The following is a 19,906-nucleotide window of genomic DNA, read 5'->3' as shown; positions in this document are numbered from 1 at the left end:
ATTGCTAAATTCAACACAATTCAGAGAATTTGGAGAGTTGAACACATATTAAATTATATTCCTGTCATAAAGTAGTTAAGAACAAAGAAGGCAAAAATAAAAATAAAAATTAGTAATGTCAGTAATAGAGAAGTTAAAGACAAGGGCCTGGGCCCTAAATAGTCTGGCACATTACTAAGCCCCAGGGACTCCCAGACACAAGTGGAAACTGTTTAGCTCAGGCCATTATCACTATCGATGATGGATGTGTAAGTTCAACTCAGGAAATAATAAAATCAACAGTAGCATCACTGAGTACCAGAAACAGCAGCACATAATGTCATTAATCATTTATATTCGTTACTACCCTCAACCCTGCTCCAAGGTAGATAAACATTATAAGGGATGCTAAGAAATTTTAACAAAATTCTGTGCACACACCATTACTCTGTCCCGGTGGTGTCTCTTATTATCCTGGCCACTCTTTCTCAACGTCTTCACTGAATTTTCCTTCTCCTTCCTTTTCTTATAAGTCACTGCACACTCAGGGTCATACATTGAGCCCTCTTCTCACTCTGTGTCCTGCTTCTTGAGGTTCTTATTTGCTCCTGTGGCTTCAAGTTCTCCTACATGCTGACAGCACCCCCATCTTTCTCTATACTGTCTTGAGCACCAGAGTATAGTCATCCCTTGGTATCCACAGGGGATTGGTTCCAGGACCCCATTGTGGATACCAAAATCTGAGGATGCCCAAGTCTCTTATATAAAATGGCACAGTACTTGCGTATAACCTATGCACATTCTACCATACTTTAAATCCTTTCTAGATTACTTATAATAGCTAATACAATGTAAATGCTCTATAAATAGTTGCCAGTGTGCGACAAGCTCAAGTTTTCCTTCTTGAAACTTTCTTGAAAATTTTTTTAAAAATATATTTGATCCACTGTTGGTTGAATCCATGTATGCAGAACCCATGGATATGGAGGGATGACTGTACTCAACATACCTAATGGTCTTATCTACTTTGGATACCTAGCAAACAAATTGAACACAACACGTACGTTGCTAAATAAACTCAGTATTTTCTTTTAAGACATATATTTCCTTTCTCAGTTAATAGTCACTTAAATTACAGTCATTGGCCCCATGCTTTATGTGTGCTTCATGTCACTGTTCACAAGTCCTACTAATTTTGTCTCTAAATCATTTTTGGAGTTTGTCCTCTTATCTCCATTCTTCAGTTCTTTCAGATTAGGCTCCATCTTCTATTTCTCTGCTCTCTAGTCAATCCTTCACACTGTCGCCACGTTTATCTTTTTACTTATAAATATCATATCTCACTTGTTAAATTCTTTAGTAACTCAGGAAAAGTGAAAACATATATTAACACAAAACCATAAAGTAAAATTCATAGCTTTATTCATAAGAACCTTAAACTGAAATATCCGTCAACAAGTGAATGGATAAACAAATGTGGCATGTCCATACAATGGATTAAAATGGAATAGAAGGAATGAACTATGGATACACATACAACATGGATGAACCTCAAAATCACACTGAGTGAAAGAAGCTAGAAACAAAGAATACGTATTGTAGGATGCTGTTTATATAACATTCCAGAAAATGTAAACTAATGTATACTGACATAAAACAGATCAGTAATAGTATAAAGCCAGGAGTAAAGGGGAAGGGTTGGGCTGCAAAGAGGCACAAGGTATCTTTTGGGAGTAATCAGTAATCTTGATTGTGGTGGCAGTTTCACTGGTGTGTGCGTTTGTCAAAATTCATTGAATTGTGCACTTTAAATAGATGCAGTTTACTGTATGTGAATTGTACCGCAAGAGTTGGTTAGAAAAAATTTTCTACAGGGAAGGGTTCTCTGTTACCTTCGGGATGCAAGCCACATTTCTGAACAATCTGATCCCAATTTGCTTTTCCATCCTTTTTTCCTTCCACTTTTTGATGTGTGCTTTCAGCTCCAGCTACCCGACACTGCTGACCATCTCCTAATATGCCAAACACTTTATTTTGTTGCCTTGGTTCATATTCTTCACTCTGTCTGAATTGTTCCCTACTACCTTTCTTTCCTTTCTCAACAAAATCAAATATATCCTTGATGAGTAGGCCCTGAAGTCTACTTCTTCTGTGAAACCTTCCCCAACTGTTTGCTTTCATATCACTTTCTTTATTACTTAGTTTTGGTGCCTTAATCTCCCAACAGTAGAGCTAATCTTATTTATTAAACTGGTACATAGTATGGACATATAAAACATTTTTGGTTACATGTTTTAATATTAGATGAACCATTAAAGAATGATGACATGACAATTAGCATTATTGTTAGAAGAGGTTACATGGCTGGCTAAGCTTGGGAATATTACTTTGGTGAGTACTGTGGTATAGCTCTCCAGACTAGAGACTTGATTTTGACAATGTACCAAGAAGTTATCAGTCTCTTTATTATAGACTAATACAGACCAAATTCATTTAAGACTAATATATAGGCTTGAATGCCAATTTGTTGATTTATAATGTAGACCATTTTTGTTAAGTGGATGAGAATGCTTGTTTTTATGGATTAGCATAATCTTTCTGGGTTTGACAGTAACAAGGCAACCTAAGGTTGCTTAGTGGGCATGGGATTGATCATGGGAAGTTGGTTCGAATCTGGTCAGATTTCTGGGTCTCAGATTCTATATTAACTGTTTTCTGCAGCACATTTATTTGTTTATTTATTTTTAAATATTTATTTATTTATTTTGGCTGCACAGGGTCTTAGTTGTGGCACACGGGATCTTCACTGTGGCATGCCTGTGGGATCTAGTTCCCCAACTAGGGATCGAACCTGGGCCCCCTGCTTGGGAGCGTGGAGTCTCACCCACTGGACCACCAAGGAAGTCCCTGCAGCACATTTATTTTTATTTCAGTTATGTCACAGGGTGATTTATTTGGCTATGTCTTTATGCTGCCTTGGTATAACACCTTTTATTCTGGTAGTCTGGTAGCTCAGGTAGGACCTGAGCTTAGCTTTGTGTTTTCTGCAGAGTAGATTGACTATGTGATAGAATGTGATAGATTTTTATCTTTTATAGGTCTCTCTTTCTTCAAAATTAGTAGTATGTTCTGAATGATTAAGGATTCAACAGAAGTCTTACTTATCCTTGGATTATTCAGGGCTCACTAGGTTGGAAACATTTGTGACTGGACTGTAGAGTTGGTTGTCAAGGGTTATGTATTAGTCAGGGTTCTCCAGAGAAACAGGACCAATAGGATATATAAAGATATATAGAAAGAGATTTATTTTGAGGGATTAACTCATCTGATTATGGAAGCTAAGAAGTCCCACGTGCTCCATTTGCAGGCTGGACACCTAAAAAGCTGGTAGTATATAGTTCCAGTCTAAACCCAAAAACCTGAGAACAAGGGGGCCAGTGTTGTAAATTCCACTCTGAGTCCAGAGGCCCAAGAACCAGGAACACTGTTGTCTGAGGACAGAAGAAAATGGATGTCCCAGCTCAAGCAGAGAGTAAATGCGCCCCTCCTCCACCTTTTTGTTCTATTCAGGTCCTCAACAGGTTGGATGATGCTCACCTGCGTTGGTTAGGGCAATCTTCTTTACCCAGTCTACGAATTCATAATCTCTTCCAGAAACTTCCTCACAGAAATAATGTTTTACCAGCAATGGGTACCCCTTAGCCTAGTCAAGTTCACACATAAAATTAACTATCATGGGTTAGTAAGCTAGTTAAAAAGTGATGATGAGCAAGAGATTAAAGTCCAGGAATGAAGGGCTTTGTTTGTCAAGTTAGGCCTTTATCTAGTTGTAGTGGTGGTGGTGGTCAGTAGTAGTAATAGTAGAAGTAGTAACAGAAGTGGTTATAAAAGTAGTATTAGTGATAACAAAGATTATGATAATGCAGAAGAAAATATTTACTGAGTGCTCACTAGATGCTAGTCACTTACTTATCTGTATTATATTACTCAATGTTCACAATGCATGTAGACTAAGAAGAATTTTATAATTATTTTAGGGTTGTAGTGAACATTAAATGAGAATTATAGAACATTAACACATTTTAAGTGGAGAGTAAATGCCAATTATTATTTTAACAGTGGCTTTACTTAGTTTAGAAAGAAGAACACCAATGACTTGTGTTTGTTTTCATGATCTATAGAGAAACACACACACACACACACACACACACATACTATTCAGTACCTTATATTTTCTTTTGGCAGTTAAACAATATATGGTAAAAGAATATAACTAAAATTTTGATTTTTGATAACATTATTCACTACCCTATGATCCTATGCCATATTTTCATTTAATGAGGATCACCGTGCCATGCTTTTTTCTAGTAATACAATGACTTTTATGAAAAGAAAATGGCTAGGAAGGTTAGAGAAAGGTTACAAGCAAATGTTCTCACAAAGTTGCTGAAATAGGAAAGCAAAGGAAATAGCTCTTTTCCTGGAATCCTTATCTAATAGAAAGAATCATTTTATTTTGGGGAGGTTTGGGAAGATGTTTCTCTATCATTTTAGAGGGGAAATTTTAAATTGGCTTTATCTTCAAAGACATGAGAGATTCCTGTTGTGCATTTTTGTTTATTTATTATGGCATCATTTTAGGACATTCAGGGTTATTTTAGAATGTCTCCAAGTATTACATTTATTTTTATGTGAAACACTATTGTTCTTTTTTGTAGGTTTCCAAGTTTGGAAAGACCAATGTTAATAATGAAGTCATCTCTCTGAAGTAGTTTCTTCTGTACTCCATAGGCTAGGATGACTTTTCTTTTATACCTATTCAGAGAATTTCTATTCAGTTTGTTATTAGTAATCACCCCCCAGTCACTTTCTTCATATCTGTTTTCTAGATAACATTTCCCTAGTGTTGTGTGTGATTCTTCCTTAAGGGTATTATTTTATACTTCTTTACATTAAATCTCATCTTAGACCTGTCCTTTCAAATCCCCAAGTTGTCCATATCCATCCAGGTACTTGATTGATTTTCTTTTCTTTTTAATCCATCCTAGCTTTGTATCATCTGTAAACTTGATCATATTTGAATTTACATTCTCCTCCATGTCATTAATGGCTATGTTGTATAGACTACTCCTCATCCCTGGGGGACTCTGCTGGATATACTGCTAGATGTTCTCAGCTCTACTGATAATAATTCATTGCTTCCTTCTCATCCTAGATTTCTTTATCCACTGTTCTATACTGTTATACAGGCAATGCCTCTATCATCTCTGCTTCCTGGATGCTCCTATGTCAATCACTTTAAGATATGGATTAAATCATTGTATTCCTTTATCTAATTATACCATTGCTTAAATTTTTTAAAAAAGTTACTCAACCTGGGAATACATTGTCCTTAAATAGAAATTTCTTGGAAATTTCTATCAAACATCAGTGAATCTTTAAAAATATATCAAGTGAGAAAACATTTTGGAAGTGCTGCCTTTATCTTCTCCATGGAAAATGGTCTCCAGTTATTTGGATTTTAGGTAAAAAGAATAATTATTTCCCCCCAGAGCTGAGAGGGTGACTTAAATATATATTTTTTAAATATAATTTCTTTTTCTCTGAATGTGGATTGCATTTCCAGTAAGTTATTCTGTTTCAAGGTGGTCTTCTAAATGAAACACGGTTCATTTATAATTTTTAGAACATGATGCAGAGCCACATGTTATTTATTTTTTAATCATATATTTTTCTTTATTTTCAGGAAAAAGAAGAAGTAGAGGGAGTATCAGTAGGTGCTATACTCTCTGACTATCAGCATGTTCGAGTAGAAAATGTGTAAGAAAACGTTAATTTGTCCTATATTTTTAAAGTTTATGTATTTTAAGAATGTGAATAAATAAAAACTCAATATGGGATTGACATATATACACTAATATGTATAAAATAGATAAATAATGAGAACCTGCTGTATAGCCCAGGGAACTCCATTTCGCTGTAAAGTAGAAACTAACACAACATTGTAAAACAGCTATACCCCAATAATAAATAAATAAATAATTATATCCAAATAATAAATAGATATGGTATTCTACATGCCCCATGAAACTAAATGTATTGCCCTAAGTAACAAAAGTTGCACTTTTACTTTTTTTCTATCCTTATATCAACACATGAGAAAACTTACCATAAGGAAAAGTAAATTATTTATAATAAAAAACTGAAACAAAGATTTTTTTGAAGTCAAAGTATTATTTTCAATTTTTCCTTATTTGAATTAGTACACCCTTTTAATATCTTAACTTATCATCATTTGTAATAAAAGTGCAGTAATAAAGAAAAAAAATGTATTAAGAAATCTCTTCTTTGGTCCTTAGAATTCAGTTCTTGACTAAAAATATTCATGAGATTGAAATACTTCTATAAAAAGCCATTCAACTTTAAAGGAATTTTTAGATTGTTGCTCCTCCCATCTCCCCCACCTCCCAAGCAATGTAGTACTAGTAAAAAACATTGTCTGTACAAGTACCAAAATAGTCAACTCCTTTGATCTACTCAAAAAACATAAGGTCAAATGAAAATAATGATTATTAAATGTTGGCTTGGCAAAACACCCCCGAATGAATTTAATTTCCATTTTTAATTTATTCGGATAAATAAAATATTGTGTAGAGACTTTACATGTCATTATATTAGCAAAACAGAAAATAAGGACTTCACTGTTAATCTTGAGCACAGTTCGATGTAGAAATAAATGATTTTGCCATGTAAAAGGGTAAATGGAAATAAGATAAGGGCTGTATTTAGGTAATAGTTTCATGTTCTTGACAAAGAAACATTCATATTGACTATCTCATTAAACACTCGCATATTAATAGACTTGAAAACTAGTTTTATTTTTTACTTTATTTATTTTCTCTCTAATTCCACAATGAATTTAAGGCAGTTAAATATATAGAATTTTAAAAGTAAGTGAAGGGAAAGCAGGACAAAGAATAAATAAACGAAAAGAAGTATGATGATCTCATATTTGGGGGACTATCAGAATCTCTGGAGAATGGAGAGCGGAGGTGGAAGTGGGGGAGGAGGTCAAACGTGTATTTGGAAAAAGTTTTCCTTACATTCTATCTGCCTACATTTGAGAACAGCTGATTTATTGATGGAGATGGATTGCATATCCCTTAGCCATATGTTAAAAATAATATTATTCTCATCAAGTTTTAAGTCATGTTCTCTGAGAATTATTTTGTTTAAAAATCTTTGTTTTTGAATAAGTTCAAACCTACATGGTTCACTGGGTAGCCAAGCTGTAGATAGGGCTGACATCTGTTTATGAAAGCTTTAAGGAGCAGAATGAAAATGTGCTCCTGAGGTGAAGCTGCCTTATAGCAGTATCTAAATGGGAGAAGGGCCCATTGATTACTCATAGGTAGAGGCAAGCTATTTCTCAAAATGCAGTCTCAAGTACACTTCAACACATGGTTTAAGATGCCCAGATTATATACCATAAAGCACATCTGTAATAATTTAATCCTTGAAAATTGTAAAGCAGTGTTATTGGGAGTCTGTTGGTCTACAAACTCAGGTTTGAATTAGCTGATCTTCAATTTGTAGTTAGTGTTGCATCATTATATTTTCAAGGTATAAAGCACTTAATAGATGTCACAAGCTCAAATACAACAGTGATTTACAGAGGAAGCTTATTTCAGCCATGATATTTTAAACTGTTAAAGAATTTAAATAGGTAAAGAAGTATGACTTAAGTCTAAAAATAGCCAAAAGATCAGGGATACCGAAGAAACAATCAAGAATTCTGCAATAAGGCCTGGAAGGAATACAATTTTTTTCAAAAAAAAAAAAACCTTTTAGCTGAAAAAGGTGGAGAGAAGTTTGATTAGTAGGCATTAAAGATTGGTGATAGGACAGCAAAAACTGTAATGCTTGTGTTACATGGATAGTTACAGTTTTATTATTTTTGTATTTATTAACTGCCTCCACATTGCTTTAGATGCTCAGGACATTTTACAAAGGTAAATTATATACTGATGAAAGTCTCTACATTCAGGAAGATTTTGATTTCTTTGAAGGTCAGGGTATATGTGCATGAAAAAAGGAGTGATATTTCTAAGACCATATATGAGTAAATGACTAAACGTGTGGTACATTTAATAGGTACTGGGATTATCTGAGAAAGAGTTCAGTGTGTGCTGGAGTAGTCAGCCAGGAAACCTTACTGACACTAGGGATGATGGGGTTTAGAGCTATGTTCTTTTAATTTGCAATCTGATCTCAGCCACTTACTCTGTGACTTGAGCAAGGCACTGGCTCTGACTACCATTTACTGAAGACCTATTTTATCCAGGTATTGTACTACATTTTTTATCTACATTACTTTTAATTGATCAATCAATTAATCTACATTAATTTTAATCAATTGGTCCTCCCTGAGAAAGTGACATTTAAGCAAAGGCATAAAGCAAGTGAGGAAGGTAGGGAACATGGCAAGTGTGTTAGGCAAGAGTGAGCAGGCCAGGCGTGGCGGGTTGGAGTGAGAGGAGAGTAGTGGGAGATGAGGTATGAGAGCCAACCAGGGTGAGATCCATGTAGGTCTAATTTACTAGGAGTAATGGGGAGAGTTCTGAGCAGAGAAATCCCATGATCCGTTTATGTTTTAAAAGGGTCACACTGGCTACTATATTGAAAACTGATTTTAAAAGGGCAAGAATGGAAATGGGAAGAAGTTAGGAGAGATACTGGTGGCTCAGACCAGCATTTTAGCAGTGGTATTGGTGAGGAGTGGTCATATTCTGCATTGTGGTAGATTGGATGTGGAATGTGAAGAAAAGAGGAATAATGAATGACTTCACCTTCTAATATTTTAATCTTCTCAAGAACTTTGGAAGGAAATATTTTTGTCCCTAGGTATGAACTGGGAAACTAAAGGCCTGGAGCTTAGCTCTGACTTGTCAAAGTCATGCAGGTAGTGAGTGTAGAAGGAGGTTTCAAACTCAGATTTGTCTGGAATCCAAAATCTGCATTCTTTCTACAGCAACATAATGTAAAATACGTAGTACAATACCTGCAGCATACTAGGTATTCAATGAATGTACTTTTTGTTCTTACTATTTTCTTTTCACTCAGTCGAATTTTTTTTTTTTTGCTGTCTTTATGATTATGCTTTTTCTTAATTCTTTTTGTTTGTATTAACATATCTTTATTTTACCTTTCTTCTCTTTTTTATTGAAGTATAGTTGATTTACAATATTATGTTAGTTTCAGGTGTACAGCAAAGTGATTCACGTATATATTTTTTTCGGATTCTTTTCCATTATAGGTTATTACAAGATATTGAATATAGTTCCTTGTGCTATACAGTAAACCCTTGTTTATCTATTTTATGTATAGTAATTTTTATCTGTTAACTCCCATACTTCTAATTTATCCCTCCCCCTCTCAGAGTCAAATTCTTTAAAAAAAATTTCAGTTATTAGATAAGAATAATTCATATAACCATAGGTATTATAAATGTAATCAATATATAATTATTTTATTAGGATAAATGTATTTGCCTGTGCTTCACAATTTTGATACCCAAGAAAGTTCTAAAACAAGAATAAACATCCATTAGCATGTGGAAGCTTTTTTGCATAGATTTCTAAACTTAGAGTCTTACTAAAATTAATATTTCTAATCTGCCTGGAGATTTCATTTTTATCTGTTTATGCATAGCCCATGGAAATTAAATATATTTATGTTGTATATATAAACTTCATTATGCAAAACATGTTTTTAAAAGGATTTTATATGCTAAAATCCTTGAGAGAAGCAGTATGTTTAAAATCAAAGTAATTGCTGTGGGTCCAAGTATAGAACATTAAGATATCATCTGATTTTTTTAAAATTATGTTATAGGTGTAAAAGGCTTAATCTCCAGCCTTTAGCTTACCTTTGGCAAAGAAACCAGGAAGATTTGCTCCGAGAGATGATATCATCTAACGTTCAAGCAATCATCATCAAAGTAGCAGCTCTAGGTATGTAACCAGAATTCCAAGGGAGCTGTCTGTTACCACACAGATAATCTGAGTTCACTAATAAGCAATTACAAGTAAAAAGGAAGAATGACTTAGAATATAAAAATGTGGAGTCACAAGCTGAAAAAATTGAGTAAGGGGAAGTTTTAAAATGGGCTTTTGGGGCTTCCCTGGTGGCACAGTGGTTGAGACTCTGCCTGCTAATGCAGGGGACGCGGGTTCGAGCCCTGGTCTGGGATAGATCCCACGTGGCGCGGAGCAGCTGGGCCCGTGAGCCACAACTGCTGAGGCTGCGCGTCTGGAGCCTGTGCTCCGCAGCAAGAGAGGCCGCGATAGTGAGAGGCCCGCGCACCGCGATGAGGAGTGGCCCCCGCTTGCCACAACTAGAGAAAGCCCTCACACAAAAACGAAGACCCAACACAGCCAAAAATAAATATATAAAAATAAGTAAATAAAAGATTACTATAAAATGGGCTTTTGATTATTAACCAAAGTGATTAATAGTGAGCCTCTTTTCTTTTTTTAGTATATAACTACCTCTAAAACTGGTATTATATTGTGGTCCTTCAATTTAAGTTCTTTTTATAAGATATGGAAATCATATTCATAGGAAACAGAAAATATAGTTTGATTTTTTTTGAAGCTTTTTAAAATCTGTATTTGGTATAACACATGATATTTTCCTTGTATTTTTTTTAACATACTTTGAATAATGCTGAAATAGAAGGATTGTCTTTGTTTGTGGTATCAGAAATAAGCCGCGTAGTGGGTTTTTGTTGAGGATGATGAGAAATTCATGTTTGAGAAAATGTCGTTTGATCAGTTAGCATAGACACAAGAGGCAGGTGGTAATCTGATTCAAAAATGGATATTACATACAAACACATTTAATTTGTTGCTTTGAATTTTTATAATTATATTCATTTTCAAGAAACCATGGGATTTGAGCCCAATTCATTTATTTCATGAACCTATTACAGTAAATGCCCTGGAGCCTCAGGGTTCTCAAAGCCTAAAACATGTACCTCATTTGAGAGTGTTCACCTTGCTGATCTCTAAAATAACAAGGTCCAAAGCTGTGGAAGATTTCACAGATGAATTCACATTTTAAACAGCATTAAAAGGAAGATTCCATAATATTTCTTCTTGGTAAACACCAAGCTGCTCTCTTCTTGTGGAAGTTGAGGTGTTATCTTTAGTGGAAAGCCTCATTTAGAGAACATGCAGTTGATCTCCTTAGCTGTTAAAAAGAAAAACATTGAGGTGGTGTTGTGTTCTCATTTTTGAGAAAATGTTGCTCAATAACTCTTATGATTGAAGTTCTCAATACAGATATATTTGTCATATGAGTTTCTATATGAATGTATACAGAATATGCTCTTTCATCACTTTCTTTGTCGCTCGCTCTCTTTTGGATTTTCTCAGATTGCATAGTTCTGTAATGAAGTTCATGTGACACCTCACTGGACAGTACATATTCTGTCCCTTTTACTACTAGAAAATGGAATGGATTAGAACCCTGAGAGATCCTGCCCTGTTAGAAAGACAGAGCAATAGAATATGACCTTACTGCCACCTTTATTATAGTATGTGGCTGATATTGCTTGTCTTTTCATTTGTGTGTGTGGATGTGTGTGTGCCCCTCTGTAAAGGTTGGGGATGGTGATTAACTGTATTAAACTTTTGGCTAAAATATGAAACTGAGATAATTTGTCCTTGACATCCCAATGACAAAAGTATAGATCCAATTTGAACATTTACAGCACAGTTTCTATTGATTGCCTATAGGTGTGCAAAGATGAAAGTTACTCTCAAGAACACTATTAAAGAAAGATTTGTTGAGTGGCACATTCCTTGTAAAGACGCAAACATAAATGATGCAATATAGGTTTCCAAGCTTCCCCCCACACACACTTTAAAATTTTCAGAAAAAGTTTTAAACAAAAAATGGGACAATAGGACCTTTCCATTCACAGAGGGGGTCAGCAAAGTTTTGTGGCCCATGAGATTATGGAATGGTCTTATAAAAGGGTTGATTCTATATGGACGTATAAAAACAAATTTCGAATAATTGTGTTACACAACCTTGGTGTCTTGCAGGCGTGAGTGAACTCGTGAAATTTTCACATTAACGGCTTAGTGCTTAAAGGAGTTTCTGGTTTTTAGACTTATTTAAAGAAGTGTTTCCACATTGGACTTAAGAACAATCCTGCCTTTTAGAAATATTTATTTTTAATTGTATGAGTATTACATGAAAACATTCTTGCCATGTAATGTTAAATTTTCATGGTTACAGAAAAGATTTGATGTGTTTTCTATCTGCTCCTCTGCTGCCAATGATTCCCTTTCCCAGAGATACCCACCAGAGTGATGCTGATCATCTTTTTAATCACTTTTTTGGTATGTGTATATGTAATATTTAAAAAGCCATAAAACAATCATAGTACTTCTACATAGAAAAATTATATGAAGAGTATCTTACTCAGTGTATTGATGGGCAACTTGCCTTTTTTCACTCAACGATATGTTTTGGAGATTTTTTTTTTTCCATGTCAATAAATGTAGATTTACTTCATGTTTTGTTTTGTTTTTAATTAACCTTTTATTGAAGTATAACATAAATACAAAAAATTGCATTCTTGTGTCCAACTTGATGAATTTTCAAAAAGTGAACATATCTATGTAATCAACACCCAAATCTAGATATAGAATATTGCTAATATCTCCCTAGTCAATACTTGCCTTGCCCTCCCAGAGGTAATAGCTCTTCTGATACTTAATACTGTAGATTCGTTTTTCCTGTTTTTGAATTTTATATGGCTGAATCATAGAGCATAGGCTCCATTGTGTCTGGCTTCTTTGGCTCAACATTATGCTTATGAGATTCATCCACGTTGTTGAATGATGCAGTAGTTTGCTCATTTCTCCTTATAGTGTAGTGTTCCATTGTAGGAGTAAACCACAGTTGAATTGTCCATTCTATCTTCGATAGCCTGTGGGTAGTTTCTAGTTTGGTACCATTATAAATAGTACTGCTATGAACATATAGTGTCATTTTGTACATTTTCTGCCCCAGACCTAGAACATCCCTTTCTTTAAGAAGACCTTGGGTTTTTTTTTAATGGGGAATGATATATATGTATGTGTATATGTAAAACCTCAGGAGTTCATGATATTTTGAAATCAGATTTAGGGCTATATAAGGACTGTAATTATTCTGTCTTCCATCTGTGCTTTCTTCCACAGTGAAAAATATTCTTGATTCTCAAGGCCATAGGAGATGTTATTGATTAGAAGATCCCATAATTACTGGGAACAAAAGATCAAGTAGTAGGTCTGTAACCCATTCTTTCCAGTAACTGGGGTAAGTCCCCTGGAAGAAAAGGAAGAACTCATATAATCTCCTTATAAACATTAATTACAGATGTCATGGCAAAAATAAACAAACAAAACAAAATTACTAATGATATTTACTAGTGGGGAAGAGTCCTTATCTTTAAACTGCCTTTAGCAGGACGTATCTGGTTGCTATGGTTGGTTTTGGTAAACAAACCTGGAATCTTTGGGTTTGGGGGCATGGCTCCCTGGAACATGTCATGTAAGGTATGTAACTATCTGAATAGGAAATCAATCAAGATGTTTTATGACTGAGGTAGCTATTTTCTGTGTAAGTGATGTAAGCTACATGCATTGCTTAGAGACCTGACCTGTTGACCTGGTTCACGGCAGGTTCAGTGTGACCAGAAAACACCTGGAGGGCTTCACGCATAGTTCTGGCCCTCTCCCTGCTTCACCTGGCCCTTTGATTGCTTGTATCCTTGGAATTATTAGTAAAGCTTGATACTAGGTAAGGTCTCTGGTTTGTATGAGTCTGATTTCACAGTACAGTCTTCTGTTACTGCAAATTGGCCTAGTCAGTGGGATTTTGTTTTTCAGACCCACAGATATATAAGACACCTTTTGGCAAGAAAAGAAAGGGTAGAAAATGGTGATGAGGACTTAACTATTGTTAGCAGCCCCAGTAAAAGCAGGGCAGTTTAAAAACAACAAAAAAAGAGATAGTAGTTGGAGAAAAAGCTTGAGACTATCTTTACCCATCACTGGAAAACCTTCTGCTTCCATATATATTTGCTAACAAAGTAACTAAATTGATCAGTAGAAATACCATACAGGTAGTTGGAGACCAAACTCAGGTGACTACTCAATGCTAACAGTATTCTGTTTAAGAGTTAGTGCTCTTTACAGAAAATACCCGCAGAAGCCTGGGGAATGATTATTGACATGGATTTTTAGAATTAACAATCAGGAAGCCATATCACTGTTCTAGACATTGTTGAATGGAAAGGAGTATCTAGGTTGAGCAGATGGATGATACGACGGTCCATTCTGTATACTTCTGAACGGTATGACAACTAACCTGCTACAGTGCATTATGGTTGGGATTTGGCAATCTTACCCTGAGAAGAGTAGGTGTCTCACCCCTTCCCTGAACTACAAATGGAATACTCCTTCCAAAGCAATAATAGAAATGGTATGAGTTACAATTAACCCTAGACTGGCTTTATTAAGACCAGAGGGAGACACATAATTTGATGCCATTGGCACAAATGATGAAGTCATGCGAGTCGGTCATCATGAAAACATTGCTTTTGGGAAGCCAAGAGACTCTTCAGGGCAGTAACTGATCTGCTGGCTTAGTTACCATGCATAGGGCTGCATTGTGAAAAACTACCAAGCTATCCAAAAGAAAGGAGGCAAAAAGGAGAGAAATGAAAAGATAGGAGAACAGTAACTGGCTCAACCAGGTGGAGTTGTTTAGATGACTTCTGAAAAATGGGTTGACAAAGTAGGAAATTGATGGAGTTTTTACTAAGGATCTAATAAAGCACTATTAAGCTTTAGGAAATGGGAGAGGCATTCTGGCACCACCTTTTAAAATGCTTCAGCAAATTCATTCTATCTGTTCTGGAGAAATTTAGCCCAATTATGAGGATCATGATTTACAGTGGAAAATAAAAAGGGGACTGAATTTATTCTCTCAGAAAGCCGTAGAATCTGAAAAACACTGAGAAGTCAGATCTGTTTGCCCAATCCCTAGCAGGGAATCTTAGGCTACATACACTGTTGGGGTGGAATGCAGAACTTTTTAGTTAGATACTGGGCTCAGTATCCTATGTAGTCCCTATGAAAGATAAGAATTGTGCACTGAAAGGCTGAGGGTGAAATTTGTGGTATATAGGAATGCTGTAGTGGAGAAAACCAAAGTAGGGCTAAGGTTAAAAATTGGAAAATATAACTCTTGAGCTTCTCCTGTGGTCATTTCATGTTTACCTGAATGCATAATTGGTATGGATATTATGTGTGAATAGTATAAGTTGCCCTTACCCTTTTTACAGGGGATGTGTACTAAGTCTGTCCCTTCATTTTGGTTTAACTGGCCATGCTAAATGGAAACCTTTGGAATTGCCCAGGCCCTTCTTAGTAGTGAACATTAAGCAATAAGGATTCCAGGAGGTCAATAGAAGATCACTGATCATTTTTAATCACCTAGTCTGGCTAGTTCCTGGAGGTTAACAATATGCAATCAAGGATTATACAAGGTAGTTCTTCCTATTGCTATAGCTGTACCTGATATAAAAAGACTATAAACAGGAAGTGCAAAAGGACCAGGGGGACTAGTATGCCATTAGAGCCCTGACCAACACCTACTTTACAATACCAGTTTCAGAGTCCATCCATGTACAATATGTTCCATTCTCATGGACTGGAACTCAATATACATTTACTGTGCTGCCACTGTGATGTTTAAATTCATCATCACAATCCAGTGAGGTAAGACTTGGACTTGAAAAACATTAATACCAACCAAGTTAGTGCATTGCATTGATAAAATCGTGAGAATTGCCTCTTCAGAGGAAGAAACTCAGGAGGAGTTAAGAACTATAGTATATATATGAAAAACAGAGGCTGGCTGACAAATCCAGCTGAAATTCAAGGGCTAGCTCAGTCTTTGAGTTTCCTGAGAATTATATGGGCTGGAGCAACCATGGGACGTTCCTCAAAATGTGAGAATTAAGTTGATATCTTCCACAGAATTCACTAATAAACAAGAATCTAAGACTAGAAGGGCTTTTGGATTTAGGCAAAAACATATTCATCATTTAGGAATCCTGTTCATCCCTATTCACAGAACCACCATAAAGAAATCTGAATTTGAGTGGAGACCTGAGCTAAAACAAGCAAACTGTAATCCCTAAGAGAAGGAAAATGAGTGAGGTGAGTGCTGCAATTGTCTTAGCTAACTGCCTGGAGGTAATTTCTACACTGCAGCATAAGGGAAAAGAACCCAAAGAGAGCTCAGGCAGTTTTCACTGAACTGAGGAGACAGAGATCACAATTCAGAGAAACCAAGGGCTGAGATTTTGTGGGACAGAATACCAGACAGAAGGGATCTTCATGGAGAGAAACCTCTGTAGACCTATAGAAAGCTTCCCTCAGTCTTCGGCAGAGTATGGATCTGCATATGTGTGAAAGGGAGCTACCTCCAGCTGAAGAAAGAATCATCAAAAAACAGTAGGCTGAACAATTTCCAGAGTTCACATAAAACTGGAAACATCCATGTTTCCACCAGTGGAAAGACCTCATCATACATGAGATATCAGGTAGAGTCCTCAAACAGGTATCACCTTAGTAGTCATGAGCCTTAGACTAAAGGCTGCTACGAACCTGATCTAGCAAAATTTAAAAGCAAGCCTCAAAAGGATCAAACTGATTTCAAATAACTTAACTTATGCCAGAAAAAAATCTAAAACTATTTAAAGAAAAATAATAAAATCCAACACATAGTATAAAATTCATAATGCCTTGCGTCTTAGTTACCAGGCATGCAAAGAAGCAAGAACATGTGATTAATACTGAGAAAAATCAATCAAAATACACCCAGATTTGGAACTGGCAGGCTAGGAAGTTATAACAGCTCTTATAAATATGATCATAATGCTCAAAAAACTAGAGGAAAACATGATTATGATAAGAAATAAAAAATATAAAAAAGCCCAACTACTACTTCAAAAATACCTTATCTGAAATGAACAATACACAGCAATTAGACATTGCAGAAAACATGAGTGAATCGGAAGACAAATAGTATCTGTCAAAAATGAAGCATAGAGGAAAAAAAGGACTGAAAATAATTAACGCAGTATCAGTGAGCTGTGGGACCATAACAAGCAGACTGACTTAGGTGTAGTGTCCTAGGAAATAGGATGGGGAGAATATTTGGAGAAATAATGGGCAAAAGATTTTTCCAGTTTGATGAAAACTCTACATCTACAGATCCAAAATTTCAATGAACCCAAGCAGAAGAAACATGAGGAAAATCACAAGGCACATTATCATCAAATTGCTGAAAACCAGTGGTCAAGAGAAAATCTTAAAAGCAGCCAATGTGAAAAAATTAATTCTATACAGAAAGCAAAGATAAAAAAATCAACAGGCTTTGCCTCAAAAGCTGTCCAAAATGGAATACAATGAATTTATATCTTAAGGTACTGAAAATCAATAAAAGTCACCAAGAATTTTATACCCAGTAAAAATAAATTGCGAAACGAAGACCATATAAAGACATTCTCAGATGTACAAAAATTGAGGGATTCATCACCTTTAGATCTGCATTTCAAGTAATATTAAAGGAAGTTTTTTGGACAGAAGGAAATAATGATTGATGAAATTTGAATCTTACAAGGCGATAAAGAGCAATGAAATAATAGAGTAGATAAATTTTAAATCTATTCTCCTAACTTTTAAAAAGATAAGCTAGATTACTTAAAGCAAAAATAATGGTAGTGAGTTGTGGGGTTTATATGGGAAGTAGATATATAATTATAGTAGCACAAATAGTATAAGGGGGAAAGTACAGTGAAATGAAGTTACAATGTGTAAGATTCTTAAATTATACATAATTATATAATACTATTTGATTGTGGACTGATAACTTACAGTTGTAAAATGTAAACCATAAAGAACCACTAAAAAATAAAACAGGTGTATAGGAGAGTAAATTGAATATTGTAAAATAATCCAAAAGAAGTCAAGAAAGGGAAAAAACAAACAGAACAGATGAGAAAAATAGAAAACAAAAAATAAGATGGTAGATTTAAACTTAATCATTTCAATAATTACATTAAATGTAAATTATTCAAACACCTCCAATTAAAAGGGATTTGCAAATTCAATTAAAAAATGAAAAAGAAGGTTCTACTAAATGCTTTCTATAAGAAACTTGCCTTAATTGTAAAGACATAAATAGGTTAAAAGTGAATTGATAGAAAAAGATACTCCATGGTAACACTAATTTAAAGAAAGCTGAGATGGTTATATTAATAAGAGACAAAGTAGTCTTTAGAACAAGGAGTATTATTAGGGATAAAGAGGGACATTTCATAGTGATAAAGGGGTCAATTTATCAAGAGAGCATAGCAGTCTAAAAGATCTGTGCACCCATAACAGTGCCTTAAGATACACAACATGAAACTGATATAAGGAGAATTGGACAAATCCACGGTTATACACAGAGCTTTCAACATTTTTTTTTTTTTTCAGTAATAGCTAAACCAGGTACAGTAGACAGAAAATTATTAGGATATAGAAAGTTTGAACAACACTACCAATCAACTCACCCTACTTGCCCCTCATAAAACACTTCATGCATTAGCAGCAAAATACACATTTAAGCACACATGGACCATTCATCAAGATAAACCATATTGTGGATCATAAAAGAAGTCTCAGTATATGTCATCATACTGAAATCAGACAAAGTATGTTCTCTGAATATACAAAAATTAACAGATATATCTGGAAAATCCCCCATGCTTTGAAATTAACCAATATACTTCTAAATAACCCACGAGTCAAAGAAGAAAGTATTTAAATTGAATGAAAATAAAACTGCAACGCATCACAATAGTGGGATACAAGTAAAGCTTCGTATTTTAATTATTCCATTTATATGACATTTTGAAAATAGAAAATTATACAGGCACATGGTAAATAACTGGTTGCCAGATGCTGGGAGTTGGGGGAAAGACTAACTGTAAAGCAGGAAAAGAACAGCCTACAACTTCTCTCATGAACTTTTTAGAGTGGTGGAAATGTTCCATATCATTATGATGGTGGCTACATGCCTGTATATATTTCCTGAAACTTAAAATTGGTGAATTTTATTTTAAAGTGAATTTTAAAAATGAAAATAAACAGAGCAGTGAATAAAATTTCCCAAAGACAAGGCCTGGCATATTAACTGTCAAGTAGATTATATTGGACCTTTACCAGAAGCCCCAAGAGACTGCAAATGAGTGTTAACTAAGATGATGCCTATTCAACACTAAGCCTTATTCAACTTAAGCAACATTGGGAAGTACAGTTAAAGCTTGGAGCAACCAATTCCCCATCTTTTGGTCCACTTCAGTATATTCTGACCATTGTGTACATTTCACTGCTATAAATACACAGAAATGGGCAAGAAATATCTCATGGACCTACTACATTTGTTAGCATCCTTAGAGCAGCGATGTATTTGAAAATTGGAATGGGGAATTGATGCACTAGTTAATTAAAGTGGCTGGTAAGGAAAAAAAAAAGATTTATGGTTAGCTTAATTAGTTAAATTATTTTGTGCTAATATTGACTATGATAGGAAGTAATGCCAAGACTCTACTGGCAAGGGTTCTAGGATTGGGAGGTAGGAATGAGGTGATGGGAGATGATGCAAGTGCACAACTATATATTTTTCCTATTTCACAAATTTTTTCTTTTGTTTTGCCTGATCTATACTGGTCCCAGGCCTGAGTTTAAAGTTACATGTACCAAAATAAAGTGTTATCAATGCACAAAACACAATATTAATACTACTA

General features: G+C 35.0%; 1 protein-coding gene across 4 annotated transcripts in view; it reads left to right on the top strand.

Moving 5' to 3' along the window:
- DPH6 (diphthamine biosynthesis 6) overlaps window positions 1–19,906 on the top strand; it is a 306,643-nt gene that overhangs the window by 92,383 nt on the left and 194,354 nt on the right. For all 4 annotated transcript variants that reach the window (XM_082452408.1, XM_082452409.1, XM_082452410.1 and 1 more), the window contains exons 4-5: window positions 5,726–5,799; window positions 9,874–9,992. In XM_082452408.1, the coding sequence (XP_082308534.1) occupies window positions 5,726–5,799; window positions 9,874–9,992 (193 nt within the window). The remainder of the gene's footprint in view (window positions 1–5,725; window positions 5,800–9,873; window positions 9,993–19,906) is intronic.

Source organism: Balaenoptera physalus, assembly GCF_965194825.1.
Source record: "Balaenoptera physalus genome assembly, chromosome: 2".
NCBI lineage: Eukaryota > Metazoa > Chordata > Mammalia > Artiodactyla > Balaenopteridae > Balaenoptera > Balaenoptera physalus.
The sequence above is the reverse complement of the archived record's forward strand: the minus strand, read 5'-3'. Positions and strand labels throughout refer to the sequence as shown.